This window comes from Bombus flavifrons, chromosome 10, assembly GCF_040668555.2.
Source record: "Bombus flavifrons isolate JBK064 chromosome 10, iyBomFlav1_principal, whole genome shotgun sequence".
NCBI classification, from domain to species: Eukaryota; Metazoa; Arthropoda; class Insecta; order Hymenoptera; family Apidae; genus Bombus; species Bombus flavifrons.
In genome coordinates, this window is record NC_138451.1 from 7,087,617 (window position 1) to 7,112,312 (window position 24,696).

At 37.9% G+C, this 24,696-nt stretch overlaps 3 protein-coding genes across 9 annotated transcripts in view; all 3 read right to left on the minus strand.

Annotated features, from left to right (window-relative positions):
• The window catches only part of rdx (BTB/POZ and MATH domain-containing protein rdx), a 44,520-nt gene extending 35,199 nt beyond the window's left edge, over positions 1 to 9,321 (minus strand). For 4 of the 7 annotated variants that reach the window (XM_069122028.1, XM_069122027.1, XM_069122025.1 and 1 more), the window contains exon 1: positions 8,667 to 9,321. In XM_069122028.1, coding sequence (XP_068978129.1) covers positions 8,667 to 8,779 — 113 coding nt within the window. In that variant the 5' untranslated portion in view covers positions 8,780 to 9,321. Of the gene's footprint in view, positions 1 to 4,815; positions 4,941 to 7,542; positions 7,614 to 8,666 lie in introns of those variants that run through there. The other 3 variants (XM_069122029.1, XM_069122033.1, XM_069122032.1) reach the window with 3 other exon arrangements.
• The window catches only part of LOC138184248 (uncharacterized), an 83,927-nt gene that overhangs the window by 51,509 nt on the left and 7,722 nt on the right, over positions 1 to 24,696 (minus strand). The window lies entirely within an intron of this gene.
• Orc2 (origin recognition complex subunit 2) overlaps positions 6,734 to 24,696 on the minus strand; it is a 90,893-nt gene continuing 72,930 nt past the window's right edge. Inside the window, exon 13 of the mRNA XM_069122024.1 lies at positions 6,734 to 6,903. The gene's annotated coding sequence lies outside the window, so the exon portion shown is untranslated. The remainder of the gene's footprint in view (positions 6,904 to 24,696) is intronic.

Consider the following 24,696-nt stretch of genomic DNA (forward strand, 5'->3'; position numbering starts at 1 on the left):
ATGGACTCGATTATCAATCGTTTTAGTAGCCCAGAAACGAAATGCCTTTTCATTTTAGATATACCGACACACCTTTCTATTCTCAATACAATTTTTATTTTAACACATACGATCACGGCTTATTTCTTATAGTAAAAACTGTTTCTGCTGAACTTTTAAGAAAAGTGCGTTCATTTTAATAAATGTTTTCAAACGTACATATTTTCCAAAATACTTCTGAACGGTACATAGAAACCTTTTCAGATTTTACGAGGGTTAACTGAAAGCGATGGTTTCGTTCGCTTTACCTGGACTTTACAGTTACGTGTGATATATGTTTGGTGGTTTAAGAAGGAATATGAGATGAGAGTTAAAAGGGATAGGTATATTTAAGGGACAGGTATAAGGACACGAATATTTATTGTCTTTGAAATAACAGCAGATTAATTTATTTCTTCGTGACTGCTTTCGAGGTATAGAAAATCTATGCACTAACGAAAATTGAAGGAAACTCTGGTACTTAAAAACACCAATAGCGAACTAATAGCTTTAATTAAGTTGCTTCAATGCAATGGTAAAAAAGCAACGGGAGTTTGATACATTTTAAAAATAAATTTAATCGCATTCACATTATATATTCCAATTATAAAACAAGAGTCTGATATATTTATTTATAAAACAGATCGGAATTAACAAGCGAAAAATGGCAGCAACTCTGGGTTACGTAAACGATATCGAATACAAAAATAAATAAAGATTAATTACTGACTTGGGTAAATGTACGTTAATACACGAAGCTAAGAAACAGTGAAGATTGATGAGGATTGGATAAAAGAAAAATGTTTTCGAAAAAGTGGGTGAATTAGAAACACAGAGATATTCCTGGTAGATTTTCGAAGGTTGAGGTACGAGCGGCTGTCTGTGGGCTTTGAAAAATAGTGCTATCAGAGAGGCTAAGTGAGTGGAATTACCAGGAATAATGATAAATGGTTTCGAAGTTGCGATGGAGTTGTCGATAAAAATTTATTACCAACGGACCTTTCAATGGCTGTTAACGTGCCCTATTTGTATTACCGTGTTCGATTATTTAATAGAATTTGTAAATGGTAATTTTACTTCTGGGAGTAAAAGGAAATTCCCAAAGTACCGAAGTACAGAAAATTCTATAACGAGATTGCTTAATCAACTGGCAGATCTTTTATTTATAAATTTATCGAACAACACATGCGTAAAGGATGGACATTTAAAAATAAGGAAATCGATTCTTCAAGAAATCAAATCTTACAAAGTTATAAACATCGCAAGGCTACCGTATTAATCATATTAAAAAAAAGAAAAGAAACAAATAACAGGGATGAATGCTTTTTAGAAAAACGTTTAAAAGCATTCCTTAGTAAAAAAGAAAAAGATAATTTTATTACTTGTTATGGAATTCTTCTACTTCAGTAACGAGATCAATGCCAATAAAAATAATAAAAGATTAAAAGAAGCACGAAGAGTGTGTACATAAACAAGAATAGAAAGAGAACGACAAAAAGTACTTTATTTCCAATTCAATTCAATTCAATTCCATTCCTTTCGTCATTGAATTAATGTCAATCGTTCCTTCCTACACCAATGACAATTATTCCGTCCTCCACGTACGAGCACGTAAAATTAGAGAGCGCTAACCAAGTTTACTTAACCGTTCCACGCAGCGAGCCTCGCTGAAATGTATACAAATTGTTATACGGGAAGGCAAAGGACAGTAAGAATGCTTCGGAACACCAATGTCCACGATACGATGATCGATCGAAGGTTCTTTCGCTTTGTGTTCGTATACACATTGGGAGAAAGGAGAATTACCGACGACGTGTAACGTTGTACTCAAGGACTTGGTTTTTCCATAAGAAAACATATCTAGAAAAATTGACGCTAAATTAAAGGATTAATACTAAAGGGATAACATTATTATACGATTCAATAAAATATCTAAATGAATGAATAATAAAAAAAAAGAATGAATTTCAATAATTATCATATAAAAATCAGTAAAAACTATTACCACAACATTAAAAGTAAATATTTTGAAACACTCGGTCTCGGCCTTTTATGATTTTCAAACATGTTCAAATTACCCAGACTACGGTGGGCAATCGTTTAAAAATAATCGTCGGGCAATTACGTACTTCGAGCAGACTTGTTAGTCGAATTATTATAATTTGTCACCGTCACGATATCTTTCAACCATTACACACGATCGATTCAGAAAACAAAGCATGATTTTTCATGAAACGATAACATCGTAAATGTAATTTTCGCACTTTCCAAATGATATATGTAAAAGTTATTAGAAATTATCATTGCAAATGCTAATTGCTACGACAATTATATATTTCTTTTTTCCAGCTTCCTGTGTTCCTCGTGTCAGAAATGTCAAGTCACCGGATCAGAAATATTAACGATGATAAGCACGTTTGTTGCGCAACACGTTACAGCACTTTTTTCAGAGATAACATGGCACGAATTTAGGTTTGAAAGTAAATTGCGCAATTTCTGGTATACCGATCATCCGCGTTTTCCTAATACAAACACGCGTCAGTATTTTACTTATCTACTTGTCGAAGCTCGGTTACAAATAATGTAGAACAAAGGAGAAATATCAATAAATGGACGCTTGCTGATAGAAAGTTACAAAAATGGATAAAAATATAGGGAGGATGAGATAAACGTGAGTAACAATATTGTTCACATGTTGCCCTTTTGCCATATTTTTCGCAGTACTCTGAAAATGAAACGATTATTTCAAAATTGTTCGCATTAAACTAACACGAAACAAAGATAAAGATTCCAAACAGTCCCAGACTTTCTAACGATAGTATGTTTAATGTGTAAGAGAGCGATATTTTCGTATGATTAATCGATGGACATTAGCACGACGATGAAATTTCTAAAGTTTCCACGGGGAGATCTTAAATTTAACGCGGCGTCGACGGTGTTAAGAAGGTGACGAGGACGCGGAAGATCGATACGATTTCAAAGAAACAACGTTCTATTTCGGGGTAATTCATTGCCTTGGAGCTAGGATATTTCGAGACTTTCCTCGGAGAAAAACGGAAGAGCAACTAGAATCAACAATCAAGAAAAGATCGCAGACAATATATTTAATAATTCAAAATCATTGACGAGCTTCACAAACATTCTCCTCTATAGTTGTATAAATACAATTAATACTTATTTATATTACATTAGTACAATTTATTTTGGTTATCATCTGTTTGAATTGAAAGAGAGAAAGGGACTGTAAGAAATGATACATAAGATTAATGTTTATCTAGAAAATATGCTTATAAATTTACAGACCTTCATGAATATGTATAATATACTGTGTTCTGACCGTTCCTTGTGTACCTCTTTTAATTATAATATTTAACGCATTTTAGTATGTACTTTACAATTGAATATTCGTTTGTATTATAAAATACCTATGGAAAATGCACGATGAACGATTTGTATTCAGAAAATATAATCTTCGTATGATTTTCCAATGATGTTTTAGTTTAGTATCAACCGCAGATACGATGGTCGATAGACAAACAAAAAGAAGTGCGTATTACAGTCACGAAATGTCGCCTCTTAGTCGCAGTGTAAATTATTCATAAAATGATGTGTGGCAGATAGGATTTATGTTCCAAACATAATGAGTTACTAGATAATTTCATTTTGTATTCTTCGGATTCTATAAGAAAATACCTGTTCGCCAAGAACTTTTGCACTTTAATAAGACTCATCTTCTATTACTTCGTATTATACAAATCGATCAAAGTGTTCAGATACATACTTATGAGTGTATATGTATGCAAGTGTATACAAGGGCAAGAATATTTTAGATGTCGTCAGACAACGATAATGGAACAGCTGTGTACACGAAGGGGACAAAGAGCATTCAAAGCGATTTCTGCCTTTTTCAGTGTGTCACTGACGAGAAAATATTATGACGCAAACGCGATAACGCCGTAACGCAAGGTCGAAGAGCTTTTCCGATTCATCTAACGCGACAATTAGCGAGTACGTTATGCTAAAAACTTTTACGCTACCGAACACGTCGTCAATGTCCTCGAATTTATCGCGGAACCTGTATCGCTTCACCGTGTTTCCAACAGATGGAAATTAACGTCCAATGACTCACCAAAGTGTCTGAAATGTTGATATGAAAACCTTTTATGAACGAATCACGCGCGTCGCAACGAAACACTTTGACATTGTATTAGTATTGCGATAACATTGTAAAACAAATTCGAAAAGATGTGCGGAAGCCGCGAGGTTACTCGAGCCAAATTGATTAATTTTCTTTAAGTTTCTCGAAAACAAAACGATTAATCCTAATCAGTTTGGTTTCTCTATGATTCTAAATGACGCTCGTTACACGCGAGTTTAAAGTTCGATGCTGGTTGATTTCTTGTGCTAATTCCTTTTATTATGAAATGGTAGATCGAGTAACGCAACGAATCGCGGAAATTTTAACCAAAAGTCAAATAAATCATCAAATATTACAGTTGTAGTTGAAATTAATTATTCCCTTTCAACGAGATAAATTGCGGTAAAATCAGAGGATTAATTGCAGGTAATCTATAGCCAATACGTTTCCCGAGGTTCGATAGATGTTTCTCATGGGATTAACGCAATATCGTAGAAAGAGAATTGCATCGACCGACATCTGTCCTAGGTGAGGAACTGCCACTACCCAGGAGTCGATCAATTCTCATCGTAAAGCGTTTAACGTAATTTCACCAGACACTGATTGATCGTGGAACGACAGTCGATTCGCTTTGAGTTATGTTAATGATTTGAAATTACCTTTCGCGCAGCGAGTGTCCTCGGGAGAAACGCTTCTCTTGCCAATTAGACGATTTTACGCGATTGGTTAATCGCTTGGACCCTATTACATATATCTACGCAGAAAGGAGTCAGATTATTCGTAGACGAAATTAAGTCAGATTAAATACTGCATATTTCAATACGTTGAGAAACTAGAATAGAAAAAAAAGTGTAAATTAATACGATGTATGTATTTAAAAAAAAAATCAAGATTTATTTGTAGTTCACGTAATATAAACCGTAACCGTTTTGATGAGAAAGACCAACGGAGTGATTTTATATTCGAAATTCTGTTCAAATGTGAAACTTTCACGTGTGAACTCGAGCCAGACAATTTCGGAGAAGCTATGATAGCGTGAACTTTCTATGTACTTTTAGTGGCTTCATTGCGAGCTACCTTGATTTCGATTTTGTCAGAGAAAGGGTCGAGGTAAATCAATGCTTAAAAAAAGAGTGAAAATACGGTAAAAAAAAAAAAAAATAAGAAAGAAAACAATATCAGTCTAAAATATGAAAAGTCACTAAAACAACATATATGTTCATCGATTCACGCTTAAACAAAAAAAAGAAAAAAACATGAAAACAGATAATATATTTTCAAGCATTTATCGACCGTTAAGGAACAGCAAGATCTCGAATTTTTTAAGAATTTATCAGCACGAAGAAAGAAAGAAGCTCAAAAATACACGAAGTTTCTAAATGTTTATCGATACACCAGGGAAAGACGAGTATTCCGAAAATAGTAGCGCAGAATTCCTTAACAACGTATCGTCATTTAAATCCCAAAGAAAAACAATCTGAATAATTAAACATTCTACATCTTTACTTTCATGATACGTTTATTATCGATAGACTACTTTACACAAAAACTAGAAACTGACGCGTCATCGAATACAAATTCCAACGAACATAGGAAGTTAGTTCCGACAACTTCATCCACCACTATCCAACGTGGTAAACAATATTATAATGACAACTTTAGCAAATGTATACTTAAATGCATTGATGCATGTGCAATCACGTGTACGCTTGTAACCCGCTAATAAGTTAAAACGCAACATGTACTTTTAATCCATCAAACACTGAGCAGGTCTAACCATAAAAAAGTGACTGGTTGGAAATGTAAGTTAGCGCTGAAGTTTAGTTGTACAATGCCAAGGTTAGCAGCAGGTGAAGTTCCACACGATCATCGTAGCCGCATTCATTAAATTGTAATTATAAAGTCGAAGATCTGCTTATAGCCTTGTGATTCATCACTTTAGTCGATAGCGTTCTGCCGGGCAGGAAGTGTAATGAGTAATAGTCTTCATCAAGAGGAGGTCTGTCGGTGAAACTACTAGTGGTACGCCCATTTGTCGGCTCGTACGATACCCTACCATTGTTTAATTCGCTACATTCAATTACTAAATGTTTCGTTTGCTCCCGACACTATTCTCCCCCACCTTTGTTAAACCGAATCGAACGAAATATTACAATAGAAGCCTTCAACGTTGCGTCCGCGAGATAAACCAACGTTCGATAAAGCAGCCACAAAGAAATACATTCTAACCGCTGATGGTTTAGACCACAAGGCGATGTTGTTGTGTTGGCGATTGCATACGAACACGACCACGGGTTTGGTAGAAAGCTTCATTGCCAGTTCTGTCACGATTCGATCGTACGCGAGCATAAGTATGTGCTACGAAGGCTGTTTACTACCACGCTGCGTATTCTATCGCGCTGATAAAAAGTTTGAACAGAGAAAGTAATATGCAGTGGCGGACAAAAGAAAGTTTATAAAATAAAAGATATAAAAAGCTGGAATAATTTTAATAACGGATTTATATTTAATAAGATAATAATAAGAGCGATCACTATGTAAACATAATATACAGTGCCGTGAATAATTATAAACTCGACCCTTGTTTCAGATTTTCCATAATATTAAAACAAAAATTCAAGATAAGATCGTTTATAATTATAATTTTATATTATAATATAAAACAAAATTGACGATACAACAAATAAAACTTTCCTTTCCCCGAAGCGTGGAAAAGATGAAATTTCCTCTTAAAATTGTGTTTCTACCTGTAAAAAGATATAAATTCAATGTTAATTTTGTTACGTTTTCATTCAATATTTAGTGGATTTTCCTTTATTTTCGATTATTTCTATTTAATCTGTTAAGTATACTCTATCCACTAACTTGTTTGAAGTTTCATTTTAAATATCCGCCCGCAGATTTTATTGTCTTTTTAAGATCAAAATTCATAGTGTATCAATCTTGAACTTTCTTTTATTCGCCGCTATATATATTCATGATTATGATCCATGTTACAAAATAATGTACAAAAAATCATGACTTTCTACTGAAAGCATTTTTACAACCCTGTAGACTAATATTCGTTACAAATGTACGAATATACTTTTAAAATGAAGTCTTCAGTCGACACAACAAAAACGTACGTAACTATATATTTACATGTAGACGTTAGGCAGCGTGTGTAGTGGCACCGATTGTCGATCGAAGAATTTTCTGAACACAAAGAAAGAGAAACAAAGAAAGAAAATAACTGACCGGAAGATATGATTGTTTATGTTTCTATGTTTGAATTAAATTGACTCATATTCACGGTCAAACGTTTCAGTATAAAGGCAGATTGTCGAACCGTGACGAAGCCCGCATCGTACTCGGAAGGTCGACTTAACGTAAAAAGGTGTACTAACCTTGACGTCTTTGCTTCGCCATGCAACCGACTTGACCAAGAACTTTCAAACTAATAACGACTCCCGGTATCGTGTACGCATCACGTCGAGAAAGAACACATACGACAGCTATGTAAATATACCCGTGAGCGTATATAAATCTGTTAAATCTGTTGACTATAGTTGTATGGTAGGAATAGGTCGTTGACCAGTGCGCACTCTATGTAGCAGATACCGGCATCTGCAGCAGAATACTTCAAAACAAAGGGACACCGGTATACATTCGCGAAAAACGCATTTCTCATGAAATGTGTAAACGAGTTCTATCATACTGTTGTAAAAATACAATGCAATTTCCTATAGATATACAATAATTAGCGTTTAATTTAACGATTATTATTTAATCACAGATTAAATTCTTAAAAATTTTCTTTAAAAAGATTATCTTATTAGGTTAGCGCATATGAAATATCTTCCCAAATTGTGAATTTGACGTGTCGCCTTTTAATTTTTTTTTGAACGTCAATTGTCAATCACATTAAAAAAAGAAAAAATTTAGTATAAATTTTGCATATACTATGTCAAGAAGACTTCTAATAAAAATATTAAAATCTTGTTATTGGTTGTCATGAACGTCAAGAGAATCCGTGAATTTTCTTACATTTTGCATTTGGAGGTTAGACGTGTCATCTGTTCTACATAGACAATTTGTCAATACATAGATTAGTTCGCTAAGAAGGAAAACGAATCATGTAACAGTTAACGTTTTATCGAGAAGATCGACATTTCATTGGTACTGATCTAATATTTCAATCGTTGGGAAAAGTTTAGTAACGTCAGTGGTCGATGACCATTAGAGCCATAGCGAGAAAAGACAAATGCCGGTCACCGGTGACCACCACAACGTGTTTGACCTATCACGATGATACGATTACGCATAATATTATCGAAATAAACCATGAATAACCCGAAATAACGAGGACCGATAACGCTTGGCTACGTTGAACCGTGTATTGGATCAATAAAAACACTTAATAACATTGAACGAGATACGAGAAAGAGGAAAAACAAATACATCCGAGCAAAGACCCACCCTAAACGCGATGACGACGAGGTTCGGAGTGTTGAGAGTGGAAAGTACGTACCGCGCCAGCGCCATCCTGACATGAGATAATCCAGGTCCCGTAGGTGTCGAGAGCAAGGTATCCAGATCTGGAAAGAATGGTTTATCGCCGACACTAAATCCCACTGGACACATGCGCGTAAATTCCTCGTCCTCGAACACACGAGCTCGTCATAACTTCTGGCCCTGGGCTTCAAGGAGCCTCTCCCCGTAATTTCGTTCACTTCGATTTTCTCGAGTAAACTCGTGGCGTCCTCGCGCCTACAAAACGCAGTCAGGGATTCCCTTCTTATCCCTGTCTCTAGTGTACCACTGTCACTACCGCATTTTCACTGCCATGTCTGTAGCGGCTCCGTAAAAAAAGGCCTTCGCGACAGTCAATCACGGCGGTTAACGAGCAGCGACAACTAAACTGTCGGTGAATCGAGCGTGTACGACGGGGAAAGACAGAGAAGTTGTAGGAGGAGTACACGGCGGGAGCCAAAGAAACGATCGAACAAGAGACGAGACGACTGATTCGAATATTCGACCTCGGTTTGCCAGCCGAACCGAATTAATTTCGTGTACGCGTGATTACAGGAGCGACTAGAACGCCGAGAGCGGATACGCCTGCTCGGAACACAGTTCGCCAGTCACTATTCCAACTCCGATCACGGCGCTGGCTCGACTGAGCTCAGCTACTGAGCGTCCGCGAGTCCCCACCCCTGTGGCTGCGGCCTCGTACGCTTTCGTTACGTCTCGGCCGCGTTCGACTGAGCTTCGGTGATGCTCGTGTCTTTTCGCGACCTCGTGTCGCGCTAGAACGATGGTTCACCGCCGGGTACCCAAGGCTCCCTCCTACAGGAAGCTCCTCTTCGCCAATGCAAGTTTTCTGGCATGCTGCTACGAAATTATATGAACTATGTTCTCATACGTAACGTATTCTCGAAAGGTTTCCTCAGCTAGTTCACACACTCTTCTCCCGACCGTCTTTTTCCGAGTCACGTTCTTTATTCAGCCACGCAAAAATAATACCGATGATGCTTCCGATATTTCCATTCTCTGGTAATGCATGTGTATGTATATACACTAGGAGGAAACGATATAGCGCGGTCATAAATTACAGTAATAGCATTAAGAAGCTACGCTCATTGATGTAACCGCATTCAGGAACGTACGCGTTTTGTAGGAACACTTGCACACTTTCATAGGTGGAGGCAATTATTTCTCCCTCCAATTAAAGTCACGTGTATGGCCATTGTGTAAAATATATTTCCGTTTCTGGAACGTACTGCTATGTATAGATTATACCGTAAAAAGCCGTAAAAAAACAAATTTAATAAAACGTACCCAATGTGGGCGTTGAGAATCGTTCCACACACTACACTCTATTCGTAAATCGTCGTACAAGCAAATAAATTGATTTTACAAAAAATAAACACGTGTTCTGTTTAATACGCTTTGTGCGAAAACTATTGTATTTTTACGATCGAAAACAATCGGTGATTATGGATGGTTGTAGATATAACCACAGATTTGTTTCATATTCCAAATATTATGACGAGCACACTCTATGTATCGCAGCGCGTTTAAATTTCTCGTGAATGTTTAAACTTCCTCTTTTATAACGTTGTGTCCATTAAGCGGAGAATATTGTAATTTATCTAGTTTTTACGCATTTTCGGTAGAACTACGAGAAGGCAGAATAATAGAACGGAATTATTCATGCCGCTCTCGATTCCACGTATACTGGGAGCATTCAAATCAGTAATGAAACCCGCGGTATCGTTTACGAATTCACCGGTACACACAATATATCGGCGGAACGTGTGAAAGGTTTTTTCGAGCGTGCCGAGTGTATTGGTGCTTTCATGTCACCGGAAATGGAGAACAAGCCTCTGTTCGTCGAATTACACGAAAAAGAGGTCACGAAAATGTTTTATGGGTGTTTAAGGTGGTTGTGGTTGGTGTCAATGGGACCGTGACGTCGTGCCGGAATCACGCACGACGGTCGTGACATTGTGAAGAGAATACCGTATTCGTGAACTAATGTAACACGGAGATCACCATGTAATTAAAGAAAAAAAAATTTCCCTCGTCAGACGAATCATTACGTTTACTTTAATATCTTCAAGGTATACAATAAAAATATTTTTCGTATATCCCTTTTCTTTCGTAATTGCAACTCTAATCTGACCTAACTTCACCCCCTTACAGCATCATATTATATATACAATACATTGTTAATCGACAAGTAAGATTTTACGTTAAAAAACTCCGTGTATAAATTGATTACTTAATTGACATTTATAACAGGAAAGGCCAGTATCTACGTGTTACGACGTCACCAATGATATTCCATTAACCGCATTCGTGACTACGGCAAAGTCAGCAGTTTTATGCAATCATACGCACGGATGCAAGTTTAAGGTTGCACGGATCTCGTTGGCTGATACGCGTGCTGCTAACGTGTCCATAAATTAGTGTCACGCCTCGAATAGCTTTCTCAGAGCGTCGGCCATCTCTGAAACGGATCTTTGCTCTTGTGATTTGTTCTATTCAAACTACAATGCATAACCCCTTATCAACGAACGAATTAGAGAACAGTAAACGTACGATGGAAATGAGAAGAATAAACGATTACTCTCAACGGAAATTTAAGTCTGCACATTAGGATAAGCGGGGGTACATTTTTGTAAGAAATTTTGAGAATTTCGATTTCGAGCTAGAGAGAAAAAAAGAGAGGTCAACGTTAATAAAGACGGCCCCGGGACGTGGGGTCCCCTTGACCCCCTTAAAAAAACGTCCCTGAGTCTCATTCGCCCCAGAGCACGCGAGGAGTGCCATGTAAACTCTATTATACTTTCCATTCTTTTTTGCTTTTCTTTTGCATGTCGGCGCTTCCTCGACGTCTGTCGTTGCATGTCGTGACGATATTTCCTGCCTACGGGGAATCAGTGAAAAATGAACCACCATGGCGAACGGTGTTCTGCTCTGTGCGCAACTTGTCGATAAATCGGTCGCCTTTCTAGCAATTATGTAAATGCTTTTTTGTTATTCGACTGAAATTTTATTGTACGCGTATCTTATTGGATGACTGCGAGGTACACGTTAATTTTGTTGTAATTCGTCAGATAATATGTTCGACTATATCGTAGGCTGGATAACAGAAAATTGAACAAAATATCGGCATGTGTGGTCGTGGGATTTATGTAACAGGTTAAAATTATTCCTGGTCAAGGTAAAAATCCTAAAATCAATCGTCACAGGTTACTGTGAAATTTATAATTAAAACGTAATCTATGGATTTTTCAGATTCTACTTTTACCGACATTCCTTGATTCTTTCTGTTCGTTTAAAATAATCTGATAAAAACGCCATAATATTATATTAGTAATATGCATCTGCAAACATCCGTAATAATATCTCAATCTTTAAAAGAGATTAGATTACCTTTTACGAAAGAACCATTACTTTCTTTGATAACAAGGTACGCATAATGCTTACCAAAGAATTTTAATCAGCCTTGAAAAGTAACAACAACGGTAACTGGTAACACCGTTCACTGGAACGTGTTAAAAGCGAGGAAAAGCGAGGAAAAGCGAGGCTGCTTAATTGTCCCAGAATCTCGCGCTAATTTCACGAAAGTTGCACGAAACTTTTAAGTCGTCCAAGAATTTATTCCTATCCCTGGCACAACGAGGAAATGCCTGTTAAAATTTCGTTGAAGAATTCTCACGAGACACGACTTCCCAAAGGACCTTTCGAGTTAGTAAACGGCCGCTAGGATCGACGCTAAATTCAAACGATATATACGTCTGCTTCGAGAAATCGTGAGTGCTGGCAGCTGCCGTCGTAAAAGAGATACTTTCTTGTCCCGTGAGTGCCGTCTGTTCCTTTCGACCAATTGCGTCTCTTGACCAGTTCAAACCGACCAAAGCAAGCTCTTCTTTCATTCCCTTTAATCGTTATTTGCTCTCCGTGAATAATCCTAAAGGGGTTCTAGTGGTTCAAACGATTATCCTCGGCTCGATGCGACTTTGTCACACGAAAAGATACTTATAAACAAATAAGATATTTTATATTTTTATACGTGTCTCTTCGTGTTGAAAGTAATTATGAATAAAATTTCAAACTAATTTCAGGGATTATGTTGTATCACATTAATAACTTAAATATCGCGATTATATTTGACGCTATAAACCAAGGGATACTCGCATATAATAAAATTAAAATTACCTTAATTGATCAAAGTGTCGATACGAAAATATTTGGACCAATTTTTCGAGGTGTTTGGTGGAGAGAAAAGGTACTTGATACAGGTCACTTAACTTTCTTATGGCAACGCTGGCACGAGCCTGTTGCTTGAACTGAATTAATTCGCAGTTACGTCAGTACGGTAGCGACCGAGTGATCGTTGCTCTTCGCTTCCAAATGCGTTTATTTGGCCGATTTCTAATAGACTGATTCTGTAAGCCCACGGGCGACGGGTTTCAGAAGAGTTTCATGGCTGTATCGATCTTCTATCACCAACATTGTAATGCGTTATCGACGTATTATTATATTATAAAATGGTGGAAATGAGAATACTTTTCCTATCTTTTACTGTTATAATATCAAAGTCATCTCGTATTATTTTTATAAATATTCTATTACATTTAAATTTAGCAAAATTAATAATATTAAATTTAAAAGTTCATTGCGCCCTCTTCTTCAGAGTCGTCCCCTATTAAATATTCAAAAACTGAGTGAATTAAAACTGGACTAAAATATTCAGCGATATTTTATTTAATCCATTAAAGATAAGATCGAATTATAAGACAACCTAAGAAGCCACTGCAATTTGTATTTTAACTTTAACTTATTTTCCATTCAGTGATAAATACCGAATATCGTATGATCGATTTAGCTATTATTAATTATGGAGCATCAATTATTTTCCAAAATACATAGGACGTGTTGTTAGTTTCGAACGAATCAAAACACTTTCGGAAAAATTTGTTGACTACCTAGAGAGGTCTTTCGTTGGAAGAACGAAGTGTTTAAGAAAAGTCGAGGTGGAGGGATTTCGGTTTCGAGATGGAATGGGCTTTCGCCTGTACGGTCCAGCTGTTTCTCTGTCCGCCATAAAAACTGGTGCATAGCGCTCCACTGGTTCCCCTTCTTCTCGTCTTATTTTTCTCTTTCTTTGCAACGTTAATTTACATTATCATCCACACGCGCACGATCGAGCATTTCGGTATATTTTATATACGACGAGAGATTAACGACGTGCGATTTTCATCGATTCTCGGGACCTTCGAGCGAAATTTCGATCGTTAAGGATCATCCAATTTTCCTATCTTCTTCTCTCTCGTTCATCTCTTTCTTTAATCTTTTTTTATCCCCTGTTTCGATTTTAATGGTACGACAGCTGCTGGACGGATAATTAAATTAACACCATTCGTTGGAAGATAGCCTCGGGCCAACGACGACTTTATGCGCTGCAAATGAAAATACGAGGCTTGTGGAATTAAACGAACGTGGATGGAATGAACACGAGGAAACGTGCCAGAGAATTACGACTTTGTTGTTTTTCTGTGTGGCCATAGCTTTCTTTACGGCTTCGGATTTTGAGTACGTCTTGACTTACTTGTTTGCTTTTATACCAAACGATTATAAAAGATCTGGATCTTGGCAGTGCTTGCACTTGCTTTAAATTTTACGGGTACCTAAATGGTAACGAGTTTCTCGCGGTGATCTAAAGAATCGTGAAATAACGAGTTATATGCTGCGTGCAATTTGTGTCATGGATATTGAAGGAATGAATTAGTCTTTCATGTTTGGATTGGATGGCATGGCAGGAGGTTGGCAAAATCTTGGGACATAATTGTCTATACTTATCTCGGTCGAATAAAATTAATACATAGATGCTAAAAGTGTTCGATATACAAAATTAAGTTCATTTAAAGTTCAGTCCTCGGTATATACATTCAACGTAAACTGAACGCTCAATCCCAAAAGTGCAGTAATAAAAACGATAAAAGATTCAGAATTAATAATTATTCTACAAATACAGAAATACAAAATTTGATGTCATCTAATTTCATGATAAATATCCTAGAAACTGAAGACGTACAAAAGTGTGATCTAGTCTCAAATCCACAGTTTAACGCACAAGTTCAGTTCACAATAAAAACAGCTAAAAGTTGCAAAAATAAAAAATTTGATACAACCTAATAAATCTTTCTATTAATTCCACACGCCCATTTTAACACACGAACGTTCCAAAACATCAAATAAAACAAAAGTCAGAGGAATTATTATCAACAAACTCTCACAGGATTAACTCACTACATGGACCGTCGTATTTGGAATTTATCGCGAAAACAGCCTAGAAAGTTTTTCGCGGCGCAACGGGAGGGCGAGGATTGCGGAGAGCCGCATGGTAAAGGCTCATTGTTCATCCCTGTCGTGACACTCATGGCGGTCCGCGTTATATACGAGGCCTACGGTCTCCGGATGCATTGAAAGCACAGACTCCTTCGTGTCGCTCCGAGCAGTAACAATGCATAATAATGCTCGAATGGCCCGTATGAATTCAGATTCTGGCATCGCTCGCAAATAAGCTGCTCGAGAAAGAGAGGGTGCAGCTCGAGCCAATCCGAAGAGAGATGCACCAATCGAAAAGGAAGAAAGAAACGAGAAAAGGAAGAAATCAGAGAAAACGAGAGAAAGAGAGAGAGAGAGAGAGAGAGAGAGAGAGAGAGAGAGAGGTTTTGCTCGAAGAATACGTGAAATGGAAAACGGAGAAAGTTCGACCGGACTGATCGTAAATTTTTGGTCAACAAGCATCCACGTTTTGACCGAACAAAAGAAGATGAATAAACGTTACCTTTCGACGAGATTTTGTTTCAATTATCTTCAATTCTCAATGCGTAAATATTCTTTACAGATTGAATTACGACTTTACATGACATTACGCAAGATTTTACAAAGAAAGATAATCTTAACCAATAGCTTTCATATTCATCGTTCGTTGTTCTCGTCTTTCCCCATCCTGACTTCTCGTTTGCTTTTTTTCTTTTTTTTTCTCGTCCCTTTCCTCGCTTGACGAGTACGTATAAAATCGTGAGTATATGTAACGGACACCCTAGATTTTATACGACGTCCCCTCGAGGACCAAGGGGAAACGAATCCTTGGAAATTTCCATCTGCGGAGCGAACAGGTCGATGGAGAGACTCGAATGGGGACCGAAGGTTTAATTATCGGGGTCCTAGGTTCTGGTTCGTGGCGAAAAGAAGAGAAATTTTGTGTTTGCGTTAGACACGGCATAGAAAGGTGCGATTTCAAATTAAGTCTAATCTTTCTTTATTGGTTCTTTCAACGTGTCATACATTCATTACAGATCGAATCACATACACACGTGGTCTAATCATAAAGTCACACATTTTGTTTCATCATTGAAAATGTCTCACGTACGGGGAACATAGCGATAATGTCCCAGCGGAAGTCGAGGCAAAGTTAAGATAATATATATTTCACACGACCGTGAACACACAAACCTTGTCCTCGGCTTTCGAAATTTCCATCGTCTGGTTTTAACTTTCGAAACGCGTTTACTTTAAATGAGCACACTTCCTCTAACAATGATAAATCCACCAACAACCAATCTCAAAATGGAATCCGATCGAATCAAATGTAAAAGCAGCGCGAAAAAGCTAAAAGAATGTACGAAATTGCAAACAGTTGCTAACAATCCACGTAATTGCACGAGGAGGAGGTAGAGAAATTTTTGTTAACGTTTGACCAGTCGGAAACCAGCAGGAAGCACGGCGTTTCCGTTTCTCCTTTTACGCTCGTCGTTCGGCTCGATCGAGGATACGCACGAAAGGTATCGACACAGAGACTCGAAAGTGTGCAAATAGAGCGAATGTGAAGGGGTTGCGGGCCACGGAGGATGTGTTCAACTTCTAACTTCCAACTTGTTCTAAATTATAGCGTACACCGGTACGATTGGCGAGGATCGGTTAAATGGGATCGGCGATGACCAGTATAGCTCGCAAATTTATTTTAGCCATTAGCACCGTGATCATGACGGATCTTTATACATTTACGAGAAATTGAAGAGCACGTAATAGGCAAGGATATAGTGCAGAAATGTGTCTTGTTTTACGAAGGAATTAGATAAATAATCCTATGTTTAACAGTTTCGCGGAAAATTCTACAAGAAAGTTTAGTTTCTTCCGTTAGCTTCGTTCATCGCTGAATATTTCTTCTTTAAGGCTCATCGACAAAATATACCGGATGTCGGACGGGTGTGAGCTTGAGTTTCGGGCGTTGCTCCAGTTTAGCCGCTAATATTGTGTAGAAAGTGGCGGGTAGGGTTCTTGTACGGTTGGAGAACGGTGGCGGAGGAGCAAAGAGAGGTGGCGGAGATGGTGACTGTGCAGGGTAGAAGAAACTACCACCGTTGAAGAGAGGAGGAGGAGAAGGAGATTGGTAGGGTGAAGGCAGACAGAGACGAATTGAGAGAGAGAGAGAGAGAGAGAGAGAGAGAGAGAGAGATGCAGACAGAAGGGCGGAGGAGAGGGAGAGGGACTAGGTGATTGTGTTAGAGAGCGAGGCAGAGCGGAATGGAGGGTTCAGACGAGGTCAGGTCACGGGACGAGCTGCTGTGCTCGGTCGATAGAACGAAGCTACCACCTATGCTACACATTGTGCTACCTATGGAGAATAAACAGCTTTACACACGTATGTGTATATGTATGTTGCCGGCGAAATGTGAAATTTGGGCAGGTCGTGTTTTGACCAGTTGAAACTACGAAACTTCGAACCGTTTAATCTGTTTCAACATACGTTGCGAAACATATCGGTATTTTGTTTAATTTCCAGCTACATTTAGGGAAAATGCGTTTTACAATAGAGAAAAGAAGATATCTTGGAATTTTTCAATCAATTTTTCTTTCACCATCTGCTTTCAATTGCTTGACAATTTCGGCTTTTATTAAAGTTGTATCCTTCATTGAGTAAAGTTTCCGATAATATACACTTTTGACAAGTTTACCAAACGTTTTTGCATCTCAGCATATTATCAATTACGTTTCTTTCTAGATACGCTATGTAAATTCATTTCACAAACCATGACCATTACTCTTGCCGCGCTCTCTTCTTATACACACAGAAGAGATTTCCTCCGTGAACGGTAGTCCAAAGTAAAAGCAGCGGGAGTATCAATTCGCTGATAGCAACGGCTCGATCCTCCGCAAAAACTTAATCGACCAACCATCGGCTTCGTTGGAGTTATTCCGACGCGAACGAAATATAAATCACGTGTCTTGACTTTTAACTGCTTCTCGGTACCTTGGTTAAGACATACGATTGAGGTATCATCGAACTGGTTGGCAATCGGACCTTTTTCATGATTTACTATGTGCTTCGAGATGAAACGCGTACAAGTAACTCTTTCGCCTCCGACTGTGATACCATTTCTAGAAAATGAAACGTTCCTCAAAGGTATTTCTTGTGTTAGTAATATTTTTCCGACACAGAAAAGAGTACAAAGCCAGAATTATTATTTTGCAAGGGAGCAAATATATAAATATTGCAATATATAATATCTAAAATGCAATGTAATATCACGTGTTAGATTTTGATATTGGAATCTCGGTTAAAATAGCGGGAAAGAAGTGAAATTAATTTGTACTAATAGAATCATAAGTAAAAAGAGAAAAAAAAACAGCGATATAGAAAACATTGGCATACGTAACCTGTTGATTAAAATTTGACGTGTACTCTTTACCCTGTCCACCAGACACCTACTGGCAACACAGCTTTCTTTCTATAGCAAGACAATCGTAGTATAGAAGTGACAGAAATTGCGGCAACGTGCTTAAAAGAATAAAAAATAGAAAGCAGTATGGACACAACATCCGGAGGATGTTCGACCTCACGCGTGGCCGTTTCCCGCACTTCCTCGTACGGTGTGAGGCCGGTTTGCCTCATGGAAGACCTCGATAAGGTCGCATTAAGGATTCAGGAACGGCACGACGGTGCAGCATCGCGAGAACACGCGCGTCGAGGTAAGTTGGAGGCGGCCCAAGAGGCTGGTGCCAATCGTGGAAAGAGGAAACCTCCAAGACTGCGATAGAAACAGACAGATGGTCTGTTCGACTAAACGATCGATACCGTGTTACCGTGCCATTTTTCTCATTTTTCATTTCGTCCTTTTCTTTTTATCATCGATTCACGTGTTGACAGATCCTCTTGACTACTACAATCATTCATTCTGAAACGATCTTTGTATATTATAAGCGATTATGGAGCCTGTTACGTTTTTTGAAAACTTTTATAAACCAAATTGTATGCGAATATATATGTAATTATATTAATTTATGTACGTAATGAATATACGTAATATACGTAATTATAATATCGATCGAGTTATCCATTGATTTTGATTCAAGCTACGATATCTTATAGAAAGTATATTATACAGGTGCAATATTACGTTATATTTGTTGTTATAAACAGACGTCGTCGTCTGTACAATAAGCCGAGGAAAAATTTTCTGTGTTAAGGGGTTAATATACGGGGCGTTCGATATAAAAGTCGCCACGATTTTTCAGATACTTTCGACAATCTGTCAAAAAGACATTCGGAACAAAAGTTAGTCAGCACTAAGTCGATGAGAGATCGAGCAATATGTCGTGAATCTCGAGATACGACAATAACGAGCAAAATCTTGTAGGTTACATGTTTCATTCTAGAGTTTCCTTTTTGTCATGGATCTTGAGGCACGATTGAAAGATCGAACGACGATCGTGGAAATGACTTTTACGATAAAACGGAGTCAAAGTCAAGACGGAGATCTGACACGGACCTCGCTCAACTCGGTCAAGGCAGAAGACCGTTAGAACTCGCAGGACACACTTTATACATAAGGTGGGAAACAGAGAGGGAGGGAGAGAGAGAGAGAGAGGTCTGTGAGTATCGCACTTTCAGCGAGAAGAAGCGTTGGAGATGACACGATCAATCGACCCGAGCTTATGATCCGCTTCTATCACCGTCCTTGCGTGTATCGACGAAAAAACGATGAAATTTGTACGATCCTCGGCTCGTTTGAATATCGCGTATGTGACTTTCGAAATTTCTCTCTTTGTAATAGTGATCACGGTTTTGTTGGTTAGCGGTAATAAGTGTAGTGGTAAATGGTGATTGATCGATGATTGAATCGCTTGCGTATTTATTATGAGCCGTTAAGCGTGATGAAGTTAGAATAAAAAAGGTGTGAGAAAGCGAAAAGGATAAAAAAGTTAAGTAAAACAGCTATAAGTAAAAATGGTTAGTAAAATGGTAAAGTAAAAAAGTTAAAAAGGGATAAAGGTAAAGTGAAAAAGCTATAATTAACTAAATTTGTTTTTCATAGTTTTTGGGATCGAAGAAATCGACGTGTCGATTGTAATCTCTTGAGTAAACGTAACGGAATAATTAGAGAGCACGAAGAATGATTTGTTTCTTCGAAAGTTTCTCGATGATACCTAAAGAGAACACGTGCTTCGGCTCATTCCGAACTAATCGCCGAATACGAACACAGAACGTAGAATTTTAATTAATCTGACCGTCCCAGTTCAAAATAAATTCTGAACACAGAGATAAAAAACATTTATTCAATTCCGCTTAATAGATACATTTCCATTGACTAATTTACAAGGAAGTTAGACAATGTCCTTGACTTTAATCCAACTGTTTTCTTCAAAATTGGATCTGTATCTTTTGATAAAAAAAAAAAAAAAAGAGGAATGTAGAAAAATTAGGGAAGAAGAGTTTCATACAAGCAAACGATTTATTTAATGATACAGAAGCATGGGCATTGTGGCCGAACCAATGGGAAAGAAGTATAAGGTCAAGGTGAATCTAACGAGACGATGGTTCTTAAGAAGCGGGCCTTAGCAAGCACAAATTAACCTCTTAAATTATCTCTCATTCTCATTGTTTAGCTCCACTTATTTAAAATATATTAAACAGATTAGATCTAGAAAAGATTAATTTCAACAAATTTAAGGCGATATTTGAAAATATTTTGGAATATTTGCGATGAAGTACATTTGTTTGTCGGAAGCAAGAGTGAGATCGTGGCACAAAAATTCGAGGACAGTAGCACTTAACTGAAATATAATCCAAAGCGTCATACAATCCAACAGTACCAGTTGAGGGTTAAAATCATCAACTAGAAAGAAGGCCAGAATATTTGCGTCAGAGAGAACGAAAGCTCTTGCCAATATCAATTCTGCACTTCCATCTAATTTGATTGATTAAAACTCATCGAATCGCTCCAACTTCGATCTTAATCCCCAAAAATTCTTGATCCATCGTAATTGAAATATACCTTTAAGGGAAAATCGACCACACAATCTACGATCACGAACAGTTCGAACACGATGAATTTTTCATGTAACGGAACGACGAAGAACATTTTCTCTGTTCGCCACGGAGCGTTTAATCCATTAGCGACCAATGACACTTGTTCTTCTCGCAGATAGGAGCGGGAGGTAGAAGGCGCGTTTCGTCCGCAATAAAAATGGGGTCAAATCCCTCTTGTGGGCCAAGGTGTCGCACGTGTTAGGTGATCTCCGCTTTCAGTAACAATCGCACGGCGCGTCCGCGAGAATTATTAATCGTATCTGCTATTATTTGCCGCTTAGACCTCCGCGCGAGATACCAATCTCGGGTATTTGTGGTACTGCCTCTTTCACACCGACCGGTATCCTTCCACGTGATTCATTCGCACATTTTATCGGAATTTCTTGAAACGTACGAAAGCGTAAGTTTTCCTTTTTTTTCTTTTTTTTTTTTTTTGCTTAAGATCCAAAATTAATTTTAAATTTCTACTGGAAATAAATTGAGGGGTTGATATGGTAAACGATGTAAGTGCCAGAAACAGAGATTTCCAATATGTATAAAGAAACGTGAAAATTTACAAAAAAGTGCCATGAACGTCTAGCGTTTATTATCTTCACGGATTTAGAGGTAAGATAAATAGTAAGAGTAGACTGGTTTCAACCACAGTTTACTTGATATTTACGATCTTAGCCTCTGTCTGGCGATAATCGTAAAAGCTACAATAAATTACTCTAGCGCTGGTAACTTTTATCATCGTATTCTACATGGAATTCACATCTTGTTTCATTTTCACGCTCCACTGCGTCGAATAAGAAGCTATATACGCTTTTCACGACTAATCGACATGGTACCCTTAACATTATTGTAATACGCTTGATCTTTTTTGTACATCTCTTTTATTCTCTTCAACGGTTCGTCTACTCTGCTATTTGTAACAAAGGATGTTGATCTGTTTATATTAAACAAATATCGTCATTACATAAACTATTTCCATAGAAAAGATTGCTTTTATATTTCTTTAGCGTTTACGTCGTTTACCATAATTTTGTAAATTTCAAGTATCGAGTTGGTTCGTTTATATTTATTCTTATGATCGACTTATTAAACGCAGAATATACAGCCAGCGAAATTCTTCTTTTTCTTCTGACCCTCTCTCTTTTATTTCCTACCTTTTTTTTCGATTAACGGCGTATATTCGTTCGACCCTCGCGTATATCCGATTCGCGGGATCGCTCTCGACAACATTGCGTTGGAATATCTGTTTGAGGGTTGCACCCCTCAGACAAGCTCTGATGTATACATTCAGCAAAGGGATTTTAGCGTGGAGAGGAGGAAATCATCGGATACCGACTGCGTTATCATTCAAACGAGCGTATTTGATCGATGCTTATACGACAGACGCTTCGATGCTCCGAGGGAAGAAAAGCGACAAGTCAGAGGGATAGAAGAGAACTTTGGAAATGAAAATCGAAAAGTATCACCCTTCTTCTCTTTGAATACTTAATTGTAATTTAAGATAAAGTTTCTTCGTCTCTTGCGTTAAAAAATTGTCCAGAAATGAAGAGGACTTTTCCCCTATTTTCATTTCCACCTCGAAACGCGACTTGCCCTTATTCGCGTCAATAAAACAGCTTAACAAGGTCCGCCACTCGGCCTAATTTCCACGGAAGGTATTTTCTGTTCATGGACGTTTCCATCAACGGCGTGTCTGCAAAGTGAAATTTCCCTCAATCCACCGACGCGTCTCGTGGCAAATTAACGAACATCGATAATTAAAGCACGCAAGAGAAAAGAATATTTGTGGTCTGGTTGAGGTGTCGTGACCAATCCTTCTACCCTGTTGAAAGTTTAAAGAAGCAATTTTCCCCGAGATTTTTCTCGATCGCGTCACTAATGACCTTCACCTCCGCGTCTTTCGTCGGTTGCCCATTGATCGTACGAAGAACAGCCAAGATCTTGACCTTCGATCGAAATCAATGTTTTATTCACCCTTTAATCGTTTGTACTATATTTCAATTACCGATCGAGGTAATTTCAAGTATCTTATTTTTGAATGATTTTATTTATTTCTTATTTTTCTGTAATTTATTGTTACAAATATTGAAAATGTTCATCTCGCGTTATTTTCCATTATTCGCGATCTTCTTACTTTCTTACGGTTTTAAAACAGTCTCACGATGAAACCTTCACTTTTCTCATTAGAAAGAAATATCAATTGCGTCGAGTTCCTATCGCTTTCGTCCTTCTCTACGGCTAATTTATCAGCAGAATAAATTAAATCATATTTCTCACAGTCTAATAAAATCCTAATGAAATTGTACTTCTAGCCGCTATTAATCACTAAGGATCGGAAAATTTTTTGCATCTCGTATACATCGGAAAGCAAAAATTACTGTAATTATTATTCAACGATACAGACTGATGCTCGGTTTATTAAACTTACGTAATATTACGTAAAATCATCTTTTTACGTAACAGTAACATACAGATACACGACGTACGGATCCAGATTGAATCGATTAACGTATCCTTCTCTGCGATACAAATATTTATTCGTTGTATCCAACTGAAATCGATTTACCAAGTTTGGCCACCTTCCCAATTTCCGACAATTCACGATAAAGCGTATCAACGTTTCAAGTCGATCTTTCTGCAGTCTCCGCCGCTATCAAATATATTTCCACGTCAATAAATATCCTCGCCACGTCTTCACCCAGTCAATTCGACCTTCGACAGATCGATCCACGTTCCTCCTACGCTTACGTTTTAACATTTATTCGAAATGAAATTCGTTTAATTCTATCCTTCGCGCTTTTGCCCAGTAAATATGTATGTAAATATGTAATATTGCCCAGTGTATACGTATACGTTTACAGGTGATGTTTAATGGATGCGGCCCTAGGACATAATTCCGATTGAGAAATACGAACCGTGAACCGCGGGTCAAACGTTATCGCTCGCGCGAACGAACAGTTCGGAACCGCTCCTAGGAATCCGTGGAACGGTTGATTAATTAACGGTGCTCGGGTCGGCTCGCGGTGTCAATTATCCGGACTCGTGCGTGCCAATGGCTCGGATTCGTGCAGATGGACTTACAGAATCGAGGTCGCTGTTCTAAGATTTTTTTGTTTATCACGTTGCTCGTAATCGAACGAAAGATCGAGCTAGAGAAAACTATCTGTGTCAAATATAACGCCGATCCTTCGTTCGAATCTTAACTTAGAACGCAGCTAACAACTGATGATATATGCATGTAAAACCTGACCTTTTATATTTCTGGAAATATTTCTCTATAGAATCTATTTATTGCGGTGAATATCGACGACAATTGAGAACGTTTTTCCTCTTGTTGCTAACCTAATCTTGGATAACCGCAGGAGATTTCGAGAAATGATGGATATACGTGCGAACAAAACAAAACAGCTGCGTATCGTTATTTTTAACAATAATCTGGCACTTGCTTAAATTATTCCAGCGCTACTTCACCATCACTCTGTGTGAAATAACGAACACGACGCAGAGGCGTGCTTCGTGGAACTTTGCACTTTTAAAAGAGACCCGGTCGGAGCAGCGATCCCATCGTGGAATGCAAATCTCGCGAAATGGAACCGTGCTATGGCGGAATTAATAAGCAACGGAGGGCAGGCGGGCAAAAGGAAACTAAGTTTTACGATTATTCCTCGTCGCTGTG